Source organism: Anomaloglossus baeobatrachus, chromosome 1, assembly GCF_048569485.1.
Source record: "Anomaloglossus baeobatrachus isolate aAnoBae1 chromosome 1, aAnoBae1.hap1, whole genome shotgun sequence".
Classification (NCBI taxonomy): domain Eukaryota; kingdom Metazoa; phylum Chordata; class Amphibia; order Anura; family Aromobatidae; genus Anomaloglossus; species Anomaloglossus baeobatrachus.
This window is the reverse complement of record NC_134353.1, coordinates 155,517,868-155,545,367: the sequence shown is the minus strand read 5'-3', so window position 1 is coordinate 155,545,367 and position 27,500 is coordinate 155,517,868. Positions and strand designations below refer to the sequence as shown.

The following is a 27,500-nucleotide window of genomic DNA, read 5'->3' as shown; positions in this document are numbered from 1 at the left end:
GACCTTTTTGTGCGGCACTGTGCACTGACCACCGCCGTAGCGACAAAGCGCCAGCAGGGCGGGCGAACTGGTGCCTCACAGCACCCATGCTGCAAGGCAAAGCCCCCAAGGCTCCAGGCCGCGCCGCCCCACTGACACCACACCACCACAACAGCAGCCCCCACACAGCACCAGCACACAGTGAGAGGAGCTGTGCACTCACCTCCCACTGGCTCCCAAATGTGAACTGGGAGCAAAAAGAAGGCTGACCCCTCTTGCAGTCTCCTGCTGATTAAAATCACCTGTGCCAAATGGGGAGAGTGCAGATCCAAGCAAAAAAAAGAGGGGGATAGAATGATATATACCATACTATGAAGAAAAAGACATGGATCGCACATCCCAAAAATACAATGATCTAAAGCCGCTAGGCAAAAAATTAAATAGAACATGAGGTTCTTTTGTTACCATTCTGATCAGATTGTATTAAGCCCACTGCCACGTCACGGCAAACCTCTTGAGTGGGTCCCTAACCTGACCTTTTTGTGCGGCACTGTGCACTGACCACCGCCGTAGCGACAAAGCGCCAGCAGGGCGGGCGAACTGGTGCCTCACAGCACCCATGCTGCAAGGCAAAGCCCCCAAGGCTCCAGGCCGCGCCGCCCCACTGACACCACACCACCACAACAGCAGCCACCACACAGTGAGAGGAGCTGTGCACTCACCTCCCACTGGCTCCCAAATGTGAACTGGGAGCAAAAAGAAGGCTGACCCCTCTTGCAGTCTCCTGCTGATTAAAATCACCTGTGCCAAATGGGGAGAGTGCAGATCCAAGCAAAAAAAAGAGGGGGATAGAATGATATATACCATACTATGAAGAAAAAGACATGGATCGCACATCCCAAAAATACAATGATCTAAAGCCGCTAGGCAAAAAATTAAATAGAACATGAGGTTCTTTTGTTACCATTCTGATCAGATTGTATTAAGCCCACTGCCACGTTACGGCAAACCTCTTGAGTGGGTCCCTAACCTGACCTTTTTGTGCGGCACTGTGCACTGACCACCGCCGTAGCGACAAAGCGCCAGCAGGGCGGGCGAACTGGTGCCTCACAGCACCCATGCTGCAAGGCAAAGCCCCCAAGGCTCCAGGCCGCGCCGCCCCACTGACACCACACCACCACAACAGCAGCCACCACACAGTGAGAGGAGCTGTGCACTCACCTCCCACTGGCTCCCAAATGTGAACTGGGAGCAAAAAGAAGGCTGACCCCTCTTGCAGTCTCCTGCTGATTAAAATCACCTGTGCCAAATGGGGAGAGTGCAGATCCAAGCAAAAAAAAGAGGGGGATAGACTGATATAAATACCATACTATGAAGAAAAAGACATGGATCGCACATCCCAAAAATACAATGATCTAAAGCCGCTAGGCAAAAAATTAAATAGAACATGAGGTTCTTTTGTTACCATTCTGATCAGAATGGTAACAAAAGAACCTCATGTTCTATTTAATTGATGAAAGTGATGAAAGATAATACAAAGACCACAATTACCATCAAGAAAGTAATAAGTAAGGTGGTTTGCAGATATGGGTTTCCCAAAACTATAGAAATTAACAGAGGTGCTTACTTCAATGGAGAATTAAATGAAACAGATCATGGCTACTTTGGGAATAGAACATGCTTTCCACGTTCCCTATGACCCACAAAGTAGTGGGAAGGTGGAACGCTTTAACGGTACTCTTAAATTAAAGTGCATGGAGGAAACACACTTGTCCTGGGTAGATTGCTTGCCCATCGCATGACAATCGCAGCTGCGCTCTGAAGCGGACCTTTTTTAAGCTGCGGTGCAGAGCGCACACCTGCGCACATAGCCACAGACATCAAAATCGTATGAGGGATGTCACACGTTTCAATTGACTAGGTTCGTGCAACAAAACGCTCAATTCTAGACAAAGATACGATGTGTTTGCGATCAACGGTTTTGCGTTCAATCCTGATGGCACTTAGATGTCACACGCAGATACCTCACAAACGATGCCGGATGTGCGTCACTTACAACTTGACCCCAACGACGGATTGTGAGATATATTGAAGCGTGTGTTGGGGGCTTAAGACATTCTGAAGGAATGAGGTCTGTCTCAAAAACTGCTGAAATTGGTGTGCCAAACCTTCGAGGCAAAGGAGGATTGACTTATATGTGTTGTGTTGGGAGAACCACTGACATAATACACTTCATAATTCCTAAGGATTTATATCTAGTATGTGGTCACCAGGCCTATAAATGACTTCCCCGGGGCACAGAGGGGATCGACACCTCTGCACGCCTTATGCCGCTACCTTCATATTTCCTCATGGTGTTCTAGATATAAGTGCTTTACCCAAACATTCCCTATATAACCGAGCTGCAGACAAATGTCTCCGACAATTTGGTTCTCAGGTATCACTGGGTGGCTGATGGACATTTTACAGATGGGAATGTTGGTACTATTAGTGTATGTAGCTGCTAGAATTGGTATATTTGTTATGACAACACTATGAAAAGAGACATGTAAGATCAAGTATCACAGGCCGTCAGTTACCACATGTGAAAAATACCTCAGTGCTCCCTTAGTAAATATATATGATGAAATTTACAAACAAGATATCTATCGGTGAACGGGGTTGGGCCCTCCATGCTGTCATAGCATGGGGATATAGCTGATGGATAAATTGTCTGTAAATAATAAAAAGGGAGGAATTGTTATGGTTAATATTTTATATTAAGTTTTGATTATCATTTAAGCAATTTATATATGTTTAATAATTTTGTATTTTTGTATTAGCTTTATAAATGTTATTCATAAAAGCAATAGCACTGGGTGTAAAGAGGCCTTTGTCTAAAGTTTCCTTGTTAAGCCTGCTTTACACGTTGCAATTAGTTGTACAATCGCATTTGCGATGTGACACGCCCAGGTTGCATACGGGATCTTATGAGATTGCACGTTGGTCGTTCATTTGCTGTCACACGTGCATTAGTAGTCTATGTAAAATTGATCAATTTTGTGTGCGATCCTTTAGATCATGTGTTCTGTGACGTATGCATTGGGCACCTTTTTTTTTTTTATTTATTGACTTGACAAGCGTGTGTAATGTGTAGGGATGCGTTTTTACTATGTCATCTGCCATTCAGCTCTGCTACATGGCCGCTGACAGCAGACACAGACAGCCATGTAGCAGAGCTGAATGGCAGATGACAGCAGACACAGAAAGAGCCGCACTGTCAGAATGAACTCGGGTGAACTTCACCCGACTTCATTGTCATGCTGCGGCTCTGTCTGTGTCGCGTCCTGATTAGCGGTCACCTGTGAAGGGCTCATCGGTGACCGGTAAACTCCTGAGTAACTGAATTGAGCAGCCCTCTCTCATATACTCACCGTTCCCCGATCCCCGGCGCTGCACGGCATTCACACTGCTCCGGCGGCTTTTACTGTTTTGAAAAAGCCGGCCGCCCATTAAATAATCTCGTATTCCCTGCTTTCCCCGCCCACCGGCGCCTATGATTGGTTACAGTGAGACACGCCCCCACGCTGAGTGACAGGTGTCTCACTGCACCCAATCACAGCAGCCGGTGGGCGTGTCTATACTGTGTAGTGAAATAAATAATTAAATAATTTAAAAAAACGGCGTGCGGTCCCCCCCAATTTTAAAACCAGCCAGATAAAGCCATACGGCTGAAGGATGGTATTCTCAGGATGGGGAGCTCCACGTTATGGGGACCCCCCCCCAGCCTAACAATATCAGCCAACAGCCGCCCAGAATTGCCGCATACATTATATGCGGCAGTTCTGGGACTGTACCCGGCTCTTCCCGATTTGCCCTGGTGCGTTGGCAAATCGGGGTAATAAGGAGTTATTGGCAGCCCATAGCTGCCAATAAGTCCTAGATTAATCATGTTAAGCGTCTATGAGACACCTTCCATGATTAATCTGTAAATTACAGTAAATAAACACACACACCCGAAAAAATCCTTTATTAGAAATAAAAAACACAAACATATACCCTGGTTAACCACTTTAATCAGCCCAAAAAAGCCCTCCATGTCCGGCGTAATCCAGGATGGTCCAGCGTCGCTTCCAGCTCTGCTGCATAGAGGTCACCGGAGCTGCAGCAGACACCGCCGCTCCTGTCACCTCCACGCAGCAACTGAAGACAGCCGCGCGATCAGGTGCTGTCACTGAGGTTACCCGCTGTCACTGGATCCAGCGGTGGCCGCGGGTAACCTCAGTGACAGCTCAGCTGATCGCGCTACTCACCGCCGCTTCTCTCAGCTCCACGCAGCAACTGAGGTGAGTAGCACGATCAGCTGAGCTGTCACTGAGGTTACCCGCGACCACCGCTGGATCCAGTGACAGCGGGTAACCTCAGTGACAGCAGCTGATCGCGCGGCTGTCTTCAGTTGCTGTGTGGAGGTGACAGGAGCGGCGGTGTATTCTGCAGCTCCGGTCACCTCCATGCAGCAGCGCTGGATGCGATGCTGGAGCATCCTGGATTCCGCCAGACATGGAGGGCTTTTTTGGGCTGATTAAAGTGGTTAACCAGGGTATATGTTTGTGTTTTTTATTTCTAATAAAGGATTTTTTCGGGTGTGTGTGTTTATTTACTGTAATTTACAGATTAATCATGGAGGGTGTCTCATAGACGCCTGACATGATTAATCTAGGACTTATTGGCAGCTATGGGCTTCCAATAACTCCTTATTACCCCGATTTGCCAACGCACCAGGGCAAATCGGGAAGAGCCGGGTACAGTCCCAGAACTGCCGCATATAATGTATGCGGCAATTCTGGGCGGCTGTTGGCTGATATTGTTAGGCTGGGGGGGGTCCCCATAACGTGGAGCTCCCCATCCTGAGAATACCAGCCTTCAGCCGTATGGCTTTATCTGGCTGGTTTTAAAATTGGGGGGACCACACGCCGTTTTTTTAAATTATTTAATTATTTATTTCACTACACAGTATAGACACGCCCACCGGCTGCTGTGATTGGGTGCAGTGAGACACCTGTCACTCAGCGTGGGGGCGTGTCTCACTGTAACCAATCATAGGCGCCGGTGGGCGGGGAAAGCAGGGAATACGAGATTGTTTAATGGGCGGCCGGCTTTTTCAAAACAGTAAAAGCTGCCGGAGCAGTGTGAACGCCGTGCAGCGCCGGGGATCGGGGATCAGTGAGTATATGAGAGAGGGGGATAGACTGACATGGACAGAGAGTGAGGGACAGAGATAGTGACCGACTGACAGAGATTAGTGACTGACAGACATTGTGAGGCGCTTCAGAACGCAGCTTTTCAGCTGCGCTCTGAAGCGGACCTTTTTTAAGCTGCGGTGCAGAGCGCACACCTGCGCACAAAGCATCAGACACCAAAATCGTATGAGGGATGTCACACGTTACAATTGACTAGGTTCGTGCAACAAAACGCTCAATTCTAGACAAAGATACGATGTGTTTGCGATCAACGGTTTTGCGTTCAATCCTGATCGCACTTAGATGTCACACGCAGATACCTCACAAACGATGCCGGATGTGCGTCACTTACAACTTGACCCCAACGACGGATTGTGAGATATATTGAAGCGTGTGTAGCGGGCTTTACTGAAGGTCCAGAAAACTGGACAGATCTGGTTTTAAGAAATTGAGCAGGATCCATAATTTACGATTATTTCCAACTTTCATTCCATTTTTGGTTATGTACTAAGCCGTCCCCTTATCTTTTGTGGTTTTAATAAACTACTGTTTGGGCATCTGAGATTCAGACAAAGCCTGGTACACGGACATTGACTGTGTGTTCTTGTGTTTGTCTCCGATGCATCGCTATTAATTGGACCAACATTGGCAGATCTGGAGATCACTTTGCATCTCACCCTAAATTAGCTCTCCCAGGAAAGGGGTTTCCACGACCTTCACAATTGTGTCCCACTTGTTGTTGATTCTTCACCATAACATTAAAATTTGTATTTTTTTGTTTGAAGCCTGAAATGTGGGAAAAGATTGAAAAATTCAAAGGGGCCGAATACTTTCGCAAGGCACTGTAACTGGAAAATCTTTTAGCTTCTTAACAGAAGAAAAAAAATCTTTTGCTTTTAATTGAAAATGCAATTTACCTACAGTGCTGGGCACAATATCAAATGCTAAGCCCTGTATATATTTATAGTGCTACCATTCCAATGAAACAGGAACCTTCAGGCGTTGTACTATTGATGAGAATGTGCTGTAAGTGCATTTACTAATATGATTAATACATACTGTTCAAAAAAATAAAGGGAACACAAAAATACGAAATCCTTGTTTAACTGTTCCCTTTATTTTTATCAGCAGTATATACCGTATTTATGTAAAGTGAATAACAATACTTCTATATGTTTTGTCACTACACTAGTTTTTTTCCTGAAAACAAAATAGATATTGTACCCCTTGTTAAAGTAGGGAGTTACACACCACAACCATGAAACAAGAACAAAAAAATGTGCAAGGTCCAAAAGGAAAAGAGTAAAATTACCGTAGCTTTTATAAAATCTAAGTTCAAAAGCATAACTGCTGCTTCTACCATTACTTGTACCTTTTCGGACCCTCTCTTCAGGATATAATTTTCTTGAGACTCCAATTTAAATCAGTCTATATTTCATGCTCTTTTAGGCATATACATTTTTTATATACTGTCCTATTATTATGACTGGTGCCATTTTCCTATGGAGGTAGCCCTCTGGGCTTCACCCATCAGTATGTCTTTGTGCCTATTGTGTTGAGTATACTTAGGGGTACTTTGCACGCTGCGACATTGCTAGCCGATGATAGCGATGCCGAGCGCGATAGTGCCCGCTCCCATCGCAGCAGCGATATCTTGTGATAGCTGCCATAGCGAACATTATCGCTACGGCAGCTTCACACGCACTTACCTGCCCTGCGATGACGCTCTGGCCGGCAACCCGCCTCCTTCCTAAGGGGGCGGGTCGTGCGACGTCACAGCGATGTCACACGGCAGGCGGCCAATAGAAGCAGAGGGGCGGAGATGAGCGGGACGTAAACATCCCGCCCACCTCCTTCCTTACGCATAGCTGCTGGAGGCAGGTAAGGAGATGTTCCTCGCTCCTGCGGCTTCATACACAGCGATGTGTGCTGCCGCAGGAACGAGGAACAACATCGTACCTGTCGCTGCAGCGAAATTATGGAAATGACCGACACTGCACAGATCACCGATTTACGGCGCTTTTGCGATCGTTTATCGGTGCATCTAGGCTTTACACGTTGTGACGTCATTACTGGCGCCGGATGTGCGTCACTTTCGATTTGACCCCGACGATATTGCAGTAGCGATGTCGCAACGTGCAAAGTACCCCTTAGTTATACTTATATTTTTGACCTGATTCTTTCTGCAATTCTTGGTTTTGTACAGGTACTCCATTTCCTATTACAAGTTTTAAAGACCTCTGACACTCAAGACAATGTACTGAATGTGATACACCATATTGATACTTTATGTATAGTATATAATTAGTAAACACCATTTAGTGACCCTATTTCATATTAGTTTTACCTTATTGGGAAGAAAGGTGTCAGTCTCCTCCTGAAGTTTGGTTTGGACATCCGGGTGAGTTGCCAGATGATAAGCCACAAACATGAGTGTAGTGCTGGTGGTTTCATAACCAGCCATAATGAAGATAAGTCCCTGAGCCATAATTTCAGTGTCCGTCAATTCTGTGATATAAATACAATGTAGAGTTGATTATCTTACATATGAGTGAGCGTAAACCTTTCTGCATAAAAACCTGAAATTTATATTGGCTAACTTTTGTATTATAGGGTATCTGTCACCAGGTTTTTCTTATGTAATCTGAGAGCTACATAATATAGGAGTAGAGTCCCTGATTACAGAAATGTCACTTATTAGGAGTATTTTGCTGTTTTAATACAATCAGTGTTTTATCAGCAAGAAATTATCACTAGAGGACAATTGGCCTTGTGCTTCCTAGTTCAACCACACCCCAGCACTGATTAGCAGCTCGTTGTCACTTCATATTATACACATAAATCTGTAGTTATATACCATGTAACATCTCAGTTCTGCTAGAACTACAGAAAAAACTGTGACTATCATAACTGCTGCACTAGTTAGAGTAAACTAAGTTATACATTGCTGGAATCAGGATCTCTCTCCCTACCTCAGGCTGCTGTAAGATACATAGCAAAAATATGCTGACAGATTCTCTTTAAATCACAAATATGTAGACAGAACCCAAAGCAAAAAAGAGAGCATGCTATACTCACACTGTTTATTATTAAAGGCCATAAAGTTAGGTCCATAAATATTTTGACAGTGACACAAATGTTGTCATTTTAGCTGTTTACCAAAACATATTCAAGATAATCAAAATAGGATTAAAAGTGCAGACTCAGCTTTAATTTTAAGGTGTTCACTTGCTGGAGTAAGAGTTTATAAATTACAGCTCTTTAATAAGTAGCTACCTCTTTTTCAAGGGACCAAAAGTAATTGGACAATTATTTCAAAAGCTCTTTATTAGTCTTAATAATCCATCATCAATTAAGCAGGTAAAGGGTCTGGAGCTGATTCCAGGTTTGACACTTGTACTTTTTCTGTGAATCCCCCATATGCAGTTAAAGGAGCTCTCAATGGAAGAGAAACAGACCATCATTAGGCTGAAATGAACGACGAAATCCATCAGAGTGGTGGCAGATATGTTAGGAATTAGCCAAATCAACAGTTTGGTACATTCCACACAAAAAAGGAGCGCATTGGTGAGCTTGGGAACACAAACATGCTAGGACATCCACAAAATAGAAACAGTGGTGGATAATCACAGAATCCGTTCCACAGAAACCCCTTCACAACATCCACCCAAGTGAAGAACATCTCCACGAAGTAGGTGCTTCAGTATCGACGTCTACTAAGACTACGAGGGATCAGTTTTATTCTCATTTTCACAAGGAAAGACTAGAAGCAATGGGATGAAACTGATGGAGAAGAGACACAGATAAGATATTATAAAAAACTTTTTGACAGTGAGGGTGATCAACGAGTGGAACAGGCTGCCACGAGAGGTTGTGAGTTCTCCTTCAATGGAAGTCTTTAAAAAGAGGTTGGACGGGATGATTTAGTGAATCCTGCTTTGAGCAGGGGGTTGGACTAGATGACCCAGGAGGTCCATTCCAACTCTAATATTCTATGATTCAAAAGCAACCCAGCAGTTTTTTTTAAGGAAAAGAAGTGGAATATTCTGCAATAGCCGGGTTAATCACCAGAGCTCGACCCCATTGATCATACATTTCACATGCTTAAGACAAAACTGAAGGCAGAAAAACCCCATAAACATGCAACAACTGAAGTTAGCTGCAGAAAAGGCCAGCAAGCATCACACAGGAGGAAACACAGCGTTAGGTGACATACATGGATACCATAGTTTATGTGAAAGTTACTTTGTCCAATAACTTTTAAGCTCCTGAAATGAGGTTTTGTAGAAAAATGGTTCTACACATTTAACAGGATATTTTTGGTCAACCACTTTTATTAAACTTGAAAGTCTCCACTTCAACTGCATCTCAGGTGTTTCATTTTAAATAGAAAATTGTGGGCTGCATAGCCCAAATCACAAAGATTCGGTCACTGTCCAAATGTTTATGGACCTACTGTAGCTATATAGTTTTTTAAAATGCTGGGCTTCTACAACCCTAAGTAGTGTGCCAACGACCAGCAGGCCGTTGTCTTGGCATACAAGGAAGATCCCACCTTCAGTCACTATGCTCAAGATGTAAAGAAACTTAGAGTCAAGTAAATTCTCTTCTAGTAATGTTTTCCATTCAGTTATGTAATAATACTATACATTGTGCACATGTTTTTTGTACAATAAGTTATACCGTGTTTCATTGAAAGTAAGCCCTACCCCGAAAATAATCCCTAGCAGGAGTTTTCAGCATTTTCGGCAAAAGGCTTAAATATAAGCCCTACCCAGAAAATAAGCCCTAGTCACAGTTTAATAATGAAGTGTCCATTCATCTAACAAAGTTAAAGAATATTGCAGGAAACTTCATTAGAGAAAGCAGACACCCCTAAAAGAGAAAACAAAAGACAGAAGACCCTGACCGCACACCCACACACATCAGATCGCACACCCATCACACACAATAGATCGCGTACACACACACAATCACACATCAGATTGCATACCCACCCCATCACACACATTATATCGCACACACACACATAAACAATCACGCATCAGATTAGCCACACACACTCACCCCATCCAGATTGCTTCTGGCTGGCAAAGAATCCTGGGATGCAGTGCAGTGGAGCGTGAGGACCTGCGTGTGAAACGCATGGAAGACCCGGCGGTGGAACACATTGATGCGTTTCACACGCAGGTCCTCGCACTCCACTGCACAGCATCTTAGGATTCTCTGCCAACCAGAAGCAATCAGTATCGCTGGATGGGGTGAATGTGTGTGTGCAATTGTGTATGCGATCAGATGTGTGTGTGTATGAGTGTACATGAGTGTGTGTGGTGCGTGATCTGATGTGTCTTGGCCAGAAGCAGAAGAGAATTGCATGCATCATACCTGCTGGGAGTACCCAAAGACCGCAAGAGGACCTGGGAGCGACACATATGCCCAGGGTCTGATAAGTATGACTCTCTTGGGAAGGGGGATCTGCATTTTTTGAGGGGTAAACTTTCCCCCTAACCTTGTTTCCTCAAGAATAAGCCCTACCACGAAAATAAGCCCTATTGCTTTTTCTGGGTCAAAAAAAAAAATTAAGACAATGTCTTATTTTCGTGGAAACACAGGTAGCAATATTCTATACTGTAAAAGCCCAACAACATTTGGAAGCCACATGAGATATAATGTAAATAAGATACAGAAAGTCAGCATTCATACCTTTATAGCCATGATCTGTCTCTCTTGTACTGGTGCCTTTGGATTGAGCATCTACCATGAGTTGTAGGAAATCTACTCGATCCTGAAAGACCCAAGAAAAGATCAGAGCAAGCAAAGATACAGAAAATGTTACAGTGGAAGTTTGGATTAAGGCTATGTGCGCACGTGTGCGCTCTGCACCGCACCGAAAATGTGTGCTTCAGAGCGCAGCTGAAAAGCTGCGTTCTGAAGCGCATGGTGCCGGCAGATTCGTGCGCTCTGCATGTTGCCTCTCCCTATAGACAGCATGCAGAACGCACGAAAGAAGTGACATGTCACTTCTTAGAACGCAGCGATTCGGCAAGCAGCCGAATCGCTGCGTTCTAACATGCCACGTGCGCACGGCCCCTGCACAATCTCCATAGATTGTGCAGGGGACGCAGGACGCATGCAGTTACGCTGCGGTGCAGAACGCAGCGTAACTGCATGTAATACGCACACGTGCGCACATACCCTAAGAGTAACTTGGTTTGAGAGCGTTTTGCAAGACAAGCAAAGTTTTTAAAAAAAATTGTAACTTGGTTTAAGAGCAATACTTTGCAATAAGAGCAAATCCTCACCATGCACACTTCCAGACCCGTCCTATCACCACGCTCTGACTCGCTCTAGAGGTAACGTTCTATACATATGTACTGTATACAGTATACCATTGTATAGTATAGACTATTTAGCATGTCTATCAATTTGTATTTGTGGATACAGTATTGTACTTTCTTTCTGCTAACGAGTACAGCACATTGCTTGTACTGTAATCTAATTGCCTGGGCAGTATTCCTAACTCCATTTGGCTTAGTTCTGCCCTTATTTTGGGGAGAATAGATTTGGGGTGTGTTTTTCGTGTATTGTACTAGAATAAAAATTGTCATATTTGTGCATCATTTATTCTCTCTATAGTACCTCCTGCACATCAACAATTCTATTGGAAGCTAACATGCAGTTTAATTTGTTTTTTTATGGGTTTTTTTTCTGTACAGTATTTTGTATTAGTGTAGTGTAATAATATTATATGAATACAGTACATTATTTTGTATTACTATAATAAGTTTGTATAAATACAGAAAATATTTTTGGGTTGTGCAATGAATTGTCTGCATTTCAATTATTTCCTATGTGAAAATTTGCTTTGATATAAGAGTGACTTGGTTTAAGAGCACAGTCCCGGAACCATTATGCTCATAATCCAAGGTTCCACTGTATTTGTAATCCTCTGTGTTCTACTTGAGTACTACTGGTATGTCCTAGATAATTTAGTGACTATCTTCACTGCATCATATATTACTGTCTGCCTTTTTCTTAATGGGATTCTCCAATATTGAAAAATCAGCGTCAGCTCAGAGTCATAAAATATCAACATTTTGTCCCTTCCAGAACACTAAAGATGGATGACAGAGGACAAAAAGTGACTCTACCAATATATATTGCCCAGTTGGAGTTGCACATCACTTACTGTATGAATTCCTTTCTGTCTGTTTTTCTTAATGCTTTTTATAGCATCTTGAAAAAAATTGAGAACGCTCATTGGAAGAAAGCAGAAATTCAGTTTTTCAAAAACAGGAATCATGAATGGACACAGAACTGTAAGAATACAGAATAATATTAATCATTTCATGAACATTATGATTATTATTTTTCATATTTTCTAGAAACTAGAGAACTTTTGTGGAGACAGAAGAATTGATGGCTATATACTTGTTATGATGTCTCAAGACTAGCACTATGTACAGGAATGAGGGGGTAAATCTCAGGAACGGAGAGGCACAGGAAAAAAAATCATACCCCACTCCAGATCTAGAAGAACAGCAACATTTACAGCAGACAAAAAGTTAATAAACATTGCATTAACTTACTTGTTGTTAAGAAGAGAGGGTTAAAAAAGGAGAAGGTGAAAAGTTTTCTTCCATTGGTCACAAATGGATCATTGGGATTGTTCAATGAATCCACATTCACACTGAAGGATGTGCTCAGGACAATGTCCATACTGTAGCTTCCAAAGATGCTGAAAAGACAAACTGGCAATATACTAAACTGACCGCAATGAAACCAGGACCATCATGTATCATCTTCATATGCCCCATCTGCTGTAGTGGCAAACACTAGGGAAGGATCCCAAAGATTACATTGCAATCTCTTCCTTCGTGGCAGCTAAAGATAATGCTTGTCCTGGCCATGTGTGATAGATTTGTGCTCTGGACAATTTTACTGTAGTATGATAAGTTGTACAGAAGTGTGGTCAACACGACACACAATACTACAGTTTAATATTATGTTGCATAGACTGCAGGATACCCTAATTACTTCATTTTCAGCACCAATTTAATGACCATTCCTCATCAGGTTATACAGTATCTGAAGGAGGCAGAATATAGAGTACCACATATGCCAATGAATAGAACATATACAACTATTGGGTAAGTGCACTCCAACACAAACAAAAAAAAATACTAGTGGTGCAAGATGTAGAGATAAAATAATATTTCTTAAGGTCCAGTCACACTAAACAACTTACCAGCGATCCCAACAACGATAGGGATCGCTGGTAAGTTGCTAGGAGGTTGCTGGTGAGATGTCACACTGCGACACTCCAGCGATCCCACCAGCAACCTGACCTGGCAGGGATCGCTGGAGCGTCGCTACACGAGTTGCTGGTGAGCTCACCAGCAACCAGTGACCAGCCCCCAGCGCCGCGTGGAAGATGCTGCGCTTGGTAACTAAGGTAAATATCGGGTAACCAACCCGATATTTACCTTGGTTACCAGCGCACGCAGCTACACGTGCAGGGAGCCACGCACACCGCTTAGCGCTGGCTCTCTGCTCTCCTAGTTACAGCACACATCGGGTTAATTACCCAATGTGTGCTGCAGCTACATGTGCACAGAGCAGGGAGCCGCGCACACCGCTTAGCACTGGCTCCCTGCTCTCCTAGCTACAGCACACATCGGGTTAATTACCTGATGTGTCCTGCAGCTATATGTGCACAGAGCAGGAGCCGGCACTGACAGTGAGAGCGGCGGAGGCTGGTAACGAAGGTAAATATCGGGTAACCAAGGACAGGGCTTCTTGGTTACCGGATGTTTATTGTGGTTACCAGCCTCCGCAGAAGCCGGCTCCTGCTGCCTGCACATTTAGTTGTTGCTGTCTCGCTGTCACACACAGCGATGTGTGCTTCACAGCGGGACAGCAACAACCAAAATATGGCCCAGGACATTCAGCAACAACCAACGACCTCACAGCAGGGGCCAGGTTGTTGCTGGATGTCACACACAGCGACATCACTAGCAACATCGCTGCTACGTCACAAAAGTTGTTCGTTAGCAGCGATGTTGCTAGCGATGTTGCTTAGTGTGACGGGGCCTTTAGGCTGGGGTCACACTGGCATATAGCATTTGATGCGAGATAATTGGATGCGATAAGCTAATGACACTTGGCTCAAACTCTGCTGTTAGCGTGTGCCGAGTGTCATCTACTATGCTCCGATTCTCTCACATCAGTTGTGGAGAAAATCATTTCTCCATCTTCTCCACTGCCTGTCCTGGCATGTATTCAACTGCACTCGGATGATATCCGAGTGGAATATAATGTGTCATGTACAACTGCCCCAAGATAGTCCTCCTCTCTATGTTACCACACTCAATCGCTTATCATAAGAGAGACATACTCCGCTTTTGCCTGGCGGCGGCGCGCTCCATCATACCTAGGTACTGGAAGTCCTCCACGATACCTCCCATCTCAGAGTGGTACTCTGAAATGGCAAACATATGTAGGATGGAGGAGCTCTCTGCCGACATTGCGGGCACTAGAGACAAATTTTGCAGGACCTGGGGAGAATGGATCCTATTTAAAGATTCTCCAGATTTTGTTAAACTGTTTTGACGGAGCCATAACATCTTATTAGATTGGTGGAGTAAAGCTTGGTCAGGGATGAACCGGATAAGAATGTAGGATCACCTGATTCTCAGATGACAGAGAGCGCCCCTCCCCCACCCTAATCAAATCAAACTACCCACCATTTTTCCTTGTGTGTCTGCCTTCGTCTTCCCAGCTTACTCACACTGCTACCTACCTCCCCCACACTTCCCCTTCTGATTTTCCTCCCTCCTCCCCCCTTTCTTTCCTTTTTTCTTCTCTCTCTCTCTTCTCTTCTCCTTCCCTTTTCCTGGGTTCTCGTTGGAATCCAATTTGAAGAGGTCTATTGAGGACTATAGTTGTAAAGTGTTCACTATTCGGTCAAATTGAGATCGAGACAGATTGAGAAAACATGATTTCTTTACTATGCAATTTATAAAAAGTTTGACATGTCAGTCATTCAGTTTCACATGCTGTATATGTATAATATGATATGTTTACAATAAAAATAGATTGAACATAATGTGTCATGTACACCTATAGACTTCTACATGGGTGCATGATCCAAGATAAGCTGTAAATCAAAACATTCAGCAATGTTTTTTTCTTATGCCGAATCGGCATGAAAAAAGAAACGCTGATTGGCATTGCCTAATAGTATAACATTGAAGCGAATGTTATCCAATAAAACATCGCCCATGTTATACAGTGGTGTGAGTGGGCCCTTATATTGTCAGTTGCAAAAGTGTATTTCTTGTCTGAACAAATATAGTTTGCCCGGACTGATAGTTTAGCTGGACTGATCGTGTGCCCGGACTGATAGTGTGCCTGGACTGACAGTGTGCCTTGAGTCTGCGGTGGTTCATATAAACTGTATAAAAAGCTATGTACTTACTTTTTGATGTCTATAAATTCTTTGTTATCAATCTTCTTCTGAATGTTCTTAACTAAAAGGTCTCCATACTGTTTTATTATCGGGAACATCTATAAAGATGATAACAGAGAGGTTCTTTAATGGTCTCTTTTTACACACCCAAAAAATGTGATTAAGTCTGCAACAGAGATGCCTAATAAAGCCTTTAACACAGATGTGCAAACGATGTGACTTTTTTTTTTTGCACATACTTGTAGTATGCAATTATTCATGTTCCTATGGCATATATAATATACTAGCTGTAGTACCCGGGGGCGTTGCACTACAGTCATATGAAAAAGTTTGGGCACCCCTATTAATGTTACCAGGGTTATCATTCTATGATGATGTGTCTTGTATGGTAGCTATAGTATATATATATGGTAGGCTACCATACAAGACACATCATCATAGAATGGTTCCCTTGTCTCCCTGGGCCTCCTGATGAACCGGACTAGGGGCGGAGAAACGCGTCAAGGCTGTGCAGATGCACTTTAATAAGGGAAGTTATCATCTTTTTTTCTTTTGAATATGATATTCAGTCATTGTAATTGAAACTGTATGCTGGCATTGTTCCAGGGTACTGTGACTGCCATATGCAGGTTGGCACTTGTTTAATGGGCTTGGACCAGTATATAAACTTTGTATTTTTGTCCTTGGGAGTGTTATATTATATGATACAGGCTTATTGACCCCTGCATTATTTATGCATTTTTTCCTCCCTGGAGATATATTGAGGTCATGATAAGGCCAACCAATATTTAGTAGCATATTTATATGGGCAGTCCTGCATTTGTCCTTATATGGTAGGAAATTCATCAGGGTGAGTTAGGGATAGCCGCCGTGGAATGGGGGCGCCCAGGTACGTTAAGGCGGTATACCTCCGTTGTTAGGAAGGAATGAGTTATAGATCGATAATACAGTGAGTGTAACCCCATTGTGGGACCCCATACCTCCTTTTTACCTTCCACCTTTTGAATTAATTTTGTATCCTTTAATAAGCAATGGCATCCATGTTGTATATCTATACCACCCTGTGATATTTGTTGCACAGGTGAATCACTTGGGAAAATAATTTTAATAAGTATTTAATAAAAAAGTAATTTTAAAGGGATTGTTGTTTGTTTCACGAGATATATATACACTTTAACTATCCCAAAACAATTTGAGTTGTTAGCTTCTCCGTCTGTCTCTTTGCCCATCTGTCTCTTTGCCCGTCTGTCTCTTTCCAGGGCTGTCTCTTTCCAGGGCTCTCTCTTTGCCCGTCTGTCTCTTACCAGGGCTCTCTCTTTGCCCGTCTGTCTCTTTGCCCGTCTGTCTCTTTCCAAGGCTCTCTCTTTGCCCGTCTGTCTCTTTGCCCGTCTGTCTCTTTCCAAGGCTGTCTCTTTGCCCGTCTGTCTCTTTGCCCGGCTGTCTCTTTCCAAGACTGTCTCTTTGTCCGTCTGTCTCTTTCCAGGGCTGTCTCTTTCCAGGGCTCTCTCTTTGCCTGTCTGTCTCTTTCCAGGGCTCTCTCTTTGCCCGGCTGTCTCTTTCCAAGGCTGTCTCTTTCCAAGGCTGTCTCTTTCCAGGGCTGTCTCTTTACCCGGCTGTCTCTTTGCCTGGCTGTCTCTTTGCCCGTCTGCCTCTGTCTCTATCTCTCTGTCTCTTTCCCTGTCTGTCTCTGTGTCTATCTCTCTGTCTCTTTCCCCGTCTGTCTCTGTCTGTGTCTCTCTGTCTGTCTCTTTCTGTCTCTCTATCCGTCTCACCACCGACATCTTATTAGCTCACACATAAGCATCCTATACTAACAGTTTATTTTGTTCCTATAGCAACCACTGACAGTTGCTATTAATAGCCCGTATCTCCCACCTTCATTCAGATTAATGGAGGCAGGATTTTGGAGACTAACTGTAAAGCGGGGTTAAATTTTCCCGTCCAAACATAGTCTATGACGTTCCCTGAGTCACATGAGGCGTCTGTGCAAAATTTCGTGATTGTAAATGCGACGGTGCGGATTCCTATAGCGGACATACACACACACACACACACACACATACATACACACATACACTCAGCTTTATAATTAGATACATGTAGCGATGGAGCAGATACTATGCGTCATAACAATTTTTTTGGTTTTTAAAGGAATTTCCAATATCTACAACACATGAATTTGGTGAACAGTAGTACAGCTTTATTTTGTCAGACATGATTGTAAAAACTGGCCTTCATAAAGAGGTAGCAACTGTTCGAAATATCAGTTAAAAGAGGAAGTAACATGTTGATAAATATGGTGTATGAACTTTCCATCATATTGGCAAAAAAATAGATGAAGCCAATGAACAGTATGTTTTTTATGCTCTTGATTTTAAAGTGGCATTTAGAAAATATACATTTTTTCACTTGTACATTGTTTCTGTTTTGTTAAAAATGTTAAAGGGAACCTGTAAAAGAAATTATGCTATTTACCTTCAGCCAGAGTGGTAATCTGCAGATAAATATTGTTTTAAATATACACTACTCACAAAAAGTTAGGGATATTTGGCCCTCGGGTGAAATTTATGTAAAAATTCACACAACAGTGACATTTTATCACGAAAGTAGGCCATTTAAGTAGAAGCATGCAATGGACTCACTTCAAACAATTCATGGAAACAAAAGCCAACAGTGGTGGGTATAGCCCCCCATAAAATGTGAATGTCTCAATTTCTTGTCATGTCGCCTTGAGCATCAATTACAGCTTTACAAAGTGGAGTTATTGTCTGCTGAGGCATGGCATCCCACTCTTCTTGAAGGATGGCCCTCAGGTCATCGAAGTTCTGGGGTACAGAGTTACGAGCCTCTACACGGTGACTCAACTGATCCCATAGGTTTTCTGTGGGATTCAGGTCTGGAGAAAATGCAGACCGCTATATTTGGGGTACTCCTGTCTCAAGCAGCCATTCTCTAATGACATGACCTCCATGAGCTAGAGCATTGTTGTCCATAAAGATGAAATTAGGTCTGTATTGTTCATGCAGAGGCACAATGACTGGACTAATGATGTTATTTAAGTAGTAGGGGCTTGTCACTGTACCATTCACAAAGTTTAGGGCAGTTCTGCATTTACTAGACACACTTTCCCCCCTTTCCCCCACTGTAATACCACTGCCACCAAAGGCTCATTTCGTGACAACAGTGGCTGGTGCATAGCCCTCTTCTTGACACCTCCAACATCATTGGCAGTCATCATTTCTGCTCAGCATGAATCATCTTTCATCAGTGAAGAGCACTGAAGCACACTGGTCTTCTGTCCAGCATAGATGATGCTTGTGCCTCATGTTGGCACGCAGACCACACTGATGTAAATGGTTTTTAATATTCTGACATGACACTTGGGTACCTCTCAACTTCCTTAAATATGCCTGGAGCTGTGTTGCAGCCATTATTCGGGTCCGAAGGGCATTGTTCATAATGAAGTGGTAATCATTGTGTGATGTGGACAAGAATGTTCATGTCTATATCGTTCTGTGATTCTTCCAGTCTCTCTGTATCTCTGTTGCAACCTGCAGATGACACTCTGTGACACTGTAAGCTCAGTGGCCACATCTGTCTGAGAACATTCTGCTTGAAGCCTCACAATCAAAAAGTACTGTTTGTTAATTGTTAGGTGTTATCTTGTTTTCATGATGTCAAAATGTGAACAGCATGATGAGGAGGGACTGTTAAAAAACAATTCTTTTTCATTTTGTGTCTGGCCAAGCGCTTCCTCCAGTTCTTCCAATGAGATGTCCCGGTCCAGCAATTCCCTGTTTACATCACTCAGTGTAGGAAGAGAGAGAGCATCCAAATACTGCTCAATCTCAGTCTCCGTGAGGTCACAGTCTGATGTGTATAGCCGCATATAATACCTCTTTATTTCTCTTATTATATCCTCGCTTTCTGTTACAAAGTCACCTGATTCCATCTTTAACCTTTTTATATAAGAAGATCCTTCCTGTGCTCTAATGACTGTGGCCAGTAGGTGCCCCACGCCCTCCCCCGCCATAAAATAATTTTGTTTAAGGAAATAGCGTTTATTTTCTGCCACCAACATGAGATTTTCTTTGAGTGACGTTTGTGCCTTCTCTAGAGTGTTTTTAGTTTCTACTGTCGGGTTGAGCACCACCGCAGCCTCCGCATCAGATACCTTCTGAATCAGACTCTGGGTGTAACCTTTGGTTTGATTTTTGCGTATGCATATTTCTCTAATATATATGCCCCTTACCACAGCTTTCATAGAGTCCCAAACTATGTGTGGCGGTGCAGAGCACTCATTAAGATGAAAATATTCTAGAATGTTATCATATAAAGATCCCCCAATAAGCTGGATCCAGAAGGGATTAAGTTTCCAGATAGGCCTAGGCAGAGTGAGGGGGTTTCCCCATGCAAGCGTAACATGTAATGGTGAGTGATCAGATACACTTCTAGGTAGGTAGGCCACTTTTTGTGTATATGAGGCCATAAGTGCGTTTCCAAAAGACAGGTCTATCCGTGACATGGTGTGGTGGGAGCTAGAGTAACAGGAGAATTGTTTGGTTGTGGGGTGTTGGGCACGCCAAAGAGCTACAAAACCCAGCTCTGTTAGCATTCTAGCAAATGAAGTTGGGGCGGCGTTCTCCGATATGTTTCCCGAGTGTAATTTATCTAGATAGGGATGTAAGTAACTATTAAAATCCCCTATCAAAAGCGTCGGCACAGATGGAAGGGAATCTAAAATAGACAATATCCTTTTTACCGGTTCGACTGAATATGGTGGAGGGATATATATCGCAACCAGAATAAATTGTATACCATACAGCGTGCAAAGCAAACATACAAATCTGCCCCCCGGGTCAATCACTGGTTTGGTACATGAGAACGGGATGGATTTGTGCACCAACACACTCACACCCCGTGCATGGGTCGAGTATGTGGAATGATATTCATGCGCGATCCATCCCTTCCTCAGCCAATGAACATTATCCCTGACCATGTGGGTCTCAGAGAGACATAAAATAGCCGGTAAAAGTTTCTGTAGGTGAGTAAATATAGCACATCTTTTGTTCGCATCTCCGAGCCCTCTAACATTCCACGCTACAATATTTAAAGATGTCGCCATAAGCGTAGACTAAGATATGATCCGGATGGATACTTCATACCTGGAGGAGAGAGGCGTTCTCCACCGATTCTCAAAAACATTAGGTTGAGCGACACGACTGAGGCACACCACACTTCCCAAACAGATTGCATCATACAACAATGTAAGGGGTAGTCGGACCCCTGGTAGTGAAGGAGCGTTTTTCCCCCCCCTGAAGACGCCACAGTGGTATGGTGGCAAATTGTAAATGTTGATGGTAAAATGTTACCTGTCATAAACTGTTTCCCCACTAGGTGCCAGTGTAGAGCAGTGGTTCCCCTGGTAACAGTGGCAGGGAAGGAAGGGGCAGGGCAGCCTAGGTGGGGAAGGAAGGGTTCGGAATGCAGAGTCGAGTGTGCAGTGAGATGTGAGAGGCGAGCAAGCTCTGTCTGAGGTGACGGGGCAGAGTGTGGGAGTGAGACGAGGCAGTCAGCCTGAGTGAGTACTCTTGTCTAGAAAGCAGAGGAAACCCATGAGAAACGGTGGAAGAGTTGGGACTAGTCCGGAGCCGGTGGTGTGTACTAGAGTGGAGTGCAGCTATCAGGGGGATAACAAGTGGCCCCTGCAGGCGAAGGTTAGTGCCCTGACAAAGAAGTGGAGAGGTGAGAACTTATCCAGAGCCGGTAGTGTGTGCTGGATCTGCCCTACAGTAAATCCGGGTTAGAGCGCAGCTACTAGGGGGTTAACGTATGTCTCCTGCAGGCAAAGGAAAGTGCCCGTAGAGAAAAAGGAAACCGTTTTTGTAGAAAAGGACCTGTAACTTGTAACGTACTAAAGTGAACCTGCTGCAAACAAAAAGATGGAAGCTTTGTTTAATAAATCGGTGTTTGGTTTATCTGCTGCCTGCAATTGTCTCTTTCCTGACAGTGAAGAAGGAGCTGGAGAGCACAGAAAGAACGCTGTCATGAATGGGCCCCATGCATCCACACTCTGCCCCAACAACACACCTGTTTTGCAAGTAACGGCCGGGCCGGGGTTCAGCCTGCGGCCCACAAGGCGAGGGGACTCGACTACACCCCCTGAGGCGCCCCCTGCCCCCGTTACATTTTGGCGTAGTCGGCAGGATCAAGCCCGCAGAAGAGAAACCCCGAGCAGAGACCAAGTGGTGCCTGATGTACTGAACAGGCCACAAGATGGCGGGAAGATGGCGGCCGTCCTCATGGATTTAGTGAAGGCGCGAAAAGTGGGCGCCAAACGAAAAGCGCTGGCCTGGCCTGTAAGGAAGAAGCCCGGAGTGCACCGCCCAAAGAGGGGAGGTGCTTGCCCCGAGATACTGCAGAGGTCTAGAGACGTGGGCGGCGCCGCAAGAAAGAAGAGGCGTCGCAAACGCTGTGCCGACCTGGTGGGTGAGGCCGGGGGCGGAGTATGGGCAGAAGCGGGAAAAGAAGAACCGCCTCCACCTTCCCCGGCGCGATTGCAACCCCGGCAGTGGAAGAAGAAGCAAACTCCAATACCTGGACCAAGCAGAATGGAGAACAGAGCGTGGCGCGCTCAGCATAAGCAAGCGCTCGCTGAAGCCTGTGGGCTGAAGAGTACCCCGACGGTCGCGCCAAAAGCGGCCGCCGAACCTACGGCTGGAGACAAGCCAAGAGAAGCATCGGCATTACTGGTGATACATCAGAGTATGGTGTCGCACCCGGTAGTTGTTGTCGGCAGCCCACTGCGGTCCCGTCCAGCTACCCCCTCACCCCCGCAGGAGGCTGAAGGGCCTGAACCGGAGAAGGAAGTACCGGAGCCACCGGGTTATGAGCTGTTTCGTAGGCTACCCCGCTTACTTGGACAGTCCCTCTCCGACCATGTGAGGGCCCAGCGGGCCGAATGGCTGCGTGCATACCACCCAGCGTGAAAAGGTGGTCATCCGGAAGAGACGTCTGTTTGTTGTTGGGAGCCGGTGCTGTTAGGAGCCAGCGAATGTTAGAGCTCAAGCAACGTTAAAAGTACTGCACCCGGGAGGAACTTAATGCAGAACTGTGCGTGGACTCCTTCCGTGACTGTTAAGAAGGAATCTTGTTGTCCTGTTGTTTTCTGCCCACCCAAAGACCGGGAGCGCTTGGAAATAGCCTCCGGGCAGATGTGCGACTAAGACCGGGAGCGCCTGAGGAGGGCCTCCGGGCAGATGTGCGACTAAGACCGGGAGCTTCCCTGGAGGGACTCCGGGCACCAAACTTGTGTGCCAATCTGTGTGTTTTAAGTATTGTGTTTTCCTACATGTGTTGTTTTGCAGGTACGAACCTCGCCAGGAGGCTGAGGTTAAAGAGGGGAGGAATGTAAGGGGTAGTCGGACCCCTGGTAGTGAAGGAGCGTTTTTTCCCCCCCTGAAGACGCCACAGTGGTATGGTGGCAAATTGTAAATGTTGATGGTAAAATGTTACCTGTCATAAACTGTTTCCCCACTAGGTGCCAGTGTAGAGCAGTGGTTCCCCTGGTAACAGTGGCAGGGAAGGAAGGGGCAGGGCAGCCTAGGTGGGGAAGGAAGGGTTCGGAATGCAGAGTCGAGTGTGCAGTGAGATGTGAGAGGCGAGCAAGCTCTGTCTGAGGTGACGGGGCAGAGTGTGGGAGTGAGACGAGGCAGTCAGCCTGAGTGAGTACTCTTGGCTAGAAAGCAGAGGAAACCCATGAGAAATGGTGGAAGAGTTGGGACTAGTCCGGAGCCGGTGGTGTGTACTAGAGTGGAGTGCAGCTATCAGGGGGATAACAAGTGGCCCCTGCAGGCGAAGGTTAGTGCCCTGACAAAGAAGTGGAGAGGTGAGAACTTATCCAGAGCCGGTAGTGTGTGCTGGATCTGCCCTACAGTAAATCCGGGTTAGAGCGCAGCTACTAGGGGGTTAACGTATGTCCCCTGCAGGCAAAGGAAAGTGCCCGTAGAGAAAAAGGAAACCGTTTTTGTAGAAAAGGACCTGTAACTTGTAACGTACTAAAGTAAACCTGCTGCAAACAAAAAGATGGAAGCTTTGTTTAATAAATCGGTGTTTGGTTTATCTGCTGCCTGCAATTGTCTCTTTCCTGACAGTGAAGAAGGAGCTGGAGAGCACAGAAAGAACGCTGTCATGAATGGGCCCCATGCATCCACACTCTGCCCCAACAACACACCTGTTTTGCAAGTAACGGCCAGGCCGGGGTTCAGCCTGCGGCCCACAAGGCGAGGGGACTCGACTACACCCCCTGAGGTGCCCCCTGCCCCCGTTACAACAATAAACAAGAAAAACAAGGAGAGAGATAGGGCTCCGCACACCAGTGCGCAGTGCCCCTGCCCTCAAAATCAAGTGTATCTTACACATTTCTCCCAAATAGAGAGAATCAGGGCTAAAAATACGCCCCAAGTCCATGCAGGGAGGGGGGTCCACAACTCGCTAGTGCAGCGTGTGTCCACAATGAACCGGCCGTCTCCCAACCTGGATCCTAGATGAATTTAACTGTAATGAGCTCACCAGCATAGCGTCCCAAACAAAAACAACGCCTGGCGGCAGAAAGGGAAATCTCAGGTATTCTTCCTCCTCAGGTATCATTGATATCCAGCCAAGACAATGCCGCCCCAGCCGTATCAAAAAAATGAGTCTCTCCGTTCGCAGCAATCCGCAGCTTAGCAGGGTACATCATGGAGTATGGCACTTGTAGGTTGCGCAATCGTTTTTTGATCTCAATAAATTGCGCTCTTTTACGTTGCACTTCCATGGAGAAATCAGGAAATATTGATATCTACCTCCCATCAATTGCAAGTTCTTTGATATCTCTGGCTCTGCGCAGGATAGTGAGTGTCCCTATCTTTATAGTGCAGTAGTTTAATCAGAATAGGACGTGGGGGTGCTCCCGGCTGTGGGGCACGCGCAGGGACCCTGTGCGCTCTTTCAATGGTGAAAAAAGAGGATAGTATGTCTTTTTCCATGGTGTCTTTAAGCCATTTTTCAAAGAAATTCAGTGGATCATTGCCCTCCATCCTCTCTGGGACCCCCACCAGTCTCAAATTACTTCTGTGGGAGCGGTTCTCTAAATCATCCACCTTGCTTAGCAGTGTGGAGATATTTTGCGTGGCCTTTCCCAGCTCTCGTGACATTGGTGGTAATTTATCCTCTGTTGTACTCACTCTTTCCTCCAGCTCCCCCATTCTGATAGTCACCCCTTGCAGCTCACGTTTAATACAGGCCATATCTGAGGTGACAGTTCCCATTTGGCTGCTTAGAGTGGCCAATGTGGTATTGCAAGAGTTAATTGCTGCCAGAATGTCTCTCAGTATGGCCTCAGTGAAAACAGGTGTTGTTTGCTCCACATCTCCCCCTCCTCCCTCTGCCAGCGCAGGCCTCTGTGTCTGAATATCTTGTGCTGCTGAACATGCAGGGCCCAGGGTACTCACAGTCTCACCGTCGGGTATGTTTTCTCCCTGCTCCAGTGCCCGTTCAGCGCTGCCATCGGGTGCCTCGTTGTAGGTAGGCTCTGTGCCACGGGCCACTCTGGCAAACCGCTCCAACCTGCTTGCTACTCCCACTGCTCCAGCTCGGGATGGTGTGGATGCCGGCGGTGCCATATTGGATTCTTCAGAGGTGCGCTCCTGCGCGTCTTTGTCCCTTTTATTGCTGCTGCGGGTCGGCATATCCTGGCTGTGCTCGCTTCCCCGGGTGTTATAAGTAGTGTTGCAGCCCTCCAGGGTCGGTAGTGCCTGTCAGCAAGGCCGGTGTGCAGGATATTTCAGGATCCAGGCAGGAGCTCACCCACGCTGCTTCCTCTCTACATGAGGTCCAGGCCACGACCCGTTAAAAAACAATTCTAATTGAAAACCGAAATATATTGGGCAATTCATGCATCAAACACCTGTTGTGAGTTTTGGAATTAAAGGAAACCTGTCAGCAGAAATTTCGCCCAAAACCTAAAAGATTCCCTCTCTGCAGCTCCTAGGCTGCATTCTAGAAAGGTCCCTGTTATTATTGTGCCCCATGTGAGACCAAAATAAAGACTTTATAAAGTGGTACCTTTTTGTATGCAGATTCTGTAAATGTGTGACGGGGGCGGGCTGCCTGATGGCCGTTAGTCTGCTTCCTGCCGCTTTAGGCCGTCCCCCATCGCTGATTTCCATAGCTGTGGACGCCGCCCAGTGCTCCACAGGTCCCCGCGCATGCCCAGTGCTCATCTCTCGTGGATGAGCACTGTGCCCAGTGTCACCGCTGGTGACGTGCGCGCAGGCTTTAGATTATGGGCGGTGCTGTGATGTTTATTACCAAGCAACCGCCCATAATCGCGGGACCGCGCTTTCCCCCTCGGCGTCCTTCGTTCTGCGCAAGCGCGGTGCTGCTGACCCCACGTCACCTCCTTCCCATCTTGCCCTGAGGCAGGAAATAGATAGAAGGAGGTGACGTGGGGCCAGTATCAGGCAGCCCGCCCCCGTGTCACATTTACAGAATCTGCATACAAAAAGGTACCACTTTATAAAGTCTTTATTTTGGTCTCACTTGGGGCACAATAATAACAGGGACCTTTCTAGAATGCAGCCTAGGAGCTGCAGAGGGGGAATCTTTTAGGTTTTGGGCGAAATTTCTGCTGACAGGTTCCCTTTAAGCTCCTTGATGGAGAACAACAGGTTTTGCAAAAGTACTGAAACACTGAACAGTTGGACATGTGCATTTAAAAATTTAGAGACGGTCACATTTGGTTCATCTGAAAAGTGCATTTTAGGATCATCTTGAAATTTCACCCAAAAGTCAAATGTTGCTAACTTTTTGTGAGTAGTGTATATGCAGCAGTCTAATTGGAAATGTGGCTGCAGTTTGTTAATGAAATAATATTCTCACTTCTAATTATTGGACGGCACAGAGACAGTGACCAATCAGTGAGCTCTATACAGTAAACGCTCTAATCATGTCCATGGCTCTTTGATTGACATTCCTGCTCTTTACCATGTGGGCTGAGTAAGATGTCACTCAAGGAGCAGGGGGTCTTGTGCAGATCATCAGAAGCAGTAGTGGCTTGTGGGAGCACCACAGACCGTTCATTTCAATGATTATGTAGTCTGAGCAGTCAGTCATCACAATCATAAATAAGTGGAAGATTGTGTTTTTATGGCAAAAGTAATAGGGCTGGGAAAACTCCTGAAATCACCACAAGCACACCATAAAATGTGTAAAAATGTCTATCTATATCTATCACAAAAGTGAATAATTAACTCAACCTACAACCGATTAATATTTAAACCACTGGCAAGAAAAATGAGTACACCCCTAAGTCAAAATAGCCATATTGTGCCCAAAGTGTCAATATTTTGTGTGGCCAACATTATTTTCAAGCACTGCCTTCACTATCTTTTGCATGGAGTTCACTAGTGCTCAATAGGGTTTAGCTCTGGAGACATGCTTGGCCAGTCCAGCACCTTTACCCTCAGTTTCTCTGGCAAGGCATTGGTTATTTTGTAGGTGTGTTTGGGTTTGTTATGTTGGAATACTGCCCTATGGCCCAGTTTCTGAAGGGAGGGGATTGTGCGCTTCTTCAGTGTCCCTATGCTCCCTGTGATGCTGGATTACGTGTCTTTCCACATGATCCGGCTAGTCACATGGGGCATGATGCGGCGGGCGACTGGCGTTCCCGTTGCCACGGTGAGGCATGCGTCATAGGTCTGCATCCAGGGCCTGATTGATGGATAACATCTTTTAAACATCCCTTTTCCCTCCATGATGCTGGCCCTGACGAAGGCATCCAGCCGGAACAT

The 27,500-nt window shown here is 45.3% G+C and overlaps 1 protein-coding gene across 1 annotated transcript in view; it reads right to left on the bottom strand.

The window, feature by feature from the left end:
- LOC142309113 (cytochrome P450 3A29-like) overlaps positions 1-27,500 on the bottom strand; it is an 89,447-nt gene that overhangs the window by 22,017 nt on the left and 39,930 nt on the right. Inside the window, exons 6-10 of the mRNA XM_075347158.1 lie at positions 15,679-15,767; positions 12,788-12,936; positions 12,388-12,515; positions 10,902-10,983; positions 7,546-7,706 (exon numbers count right to left, since the gene is read on the bottom strand). Coding sequence (XP_075203273.1) covers positions 7,546-7,706; positions 10,902-10,983; positions 12,388-12,515; positions 12,788-12,936; positions 15,679-15,767 — 609 coding nt within the window. The remainder of the gene's footprint in view (positions 1-7,545; positions 7,707-10,901; positions 10,984-12,387; positions 12,516-12,787; positions 12,937-15,678; positions 15,768-27,500) is intronic.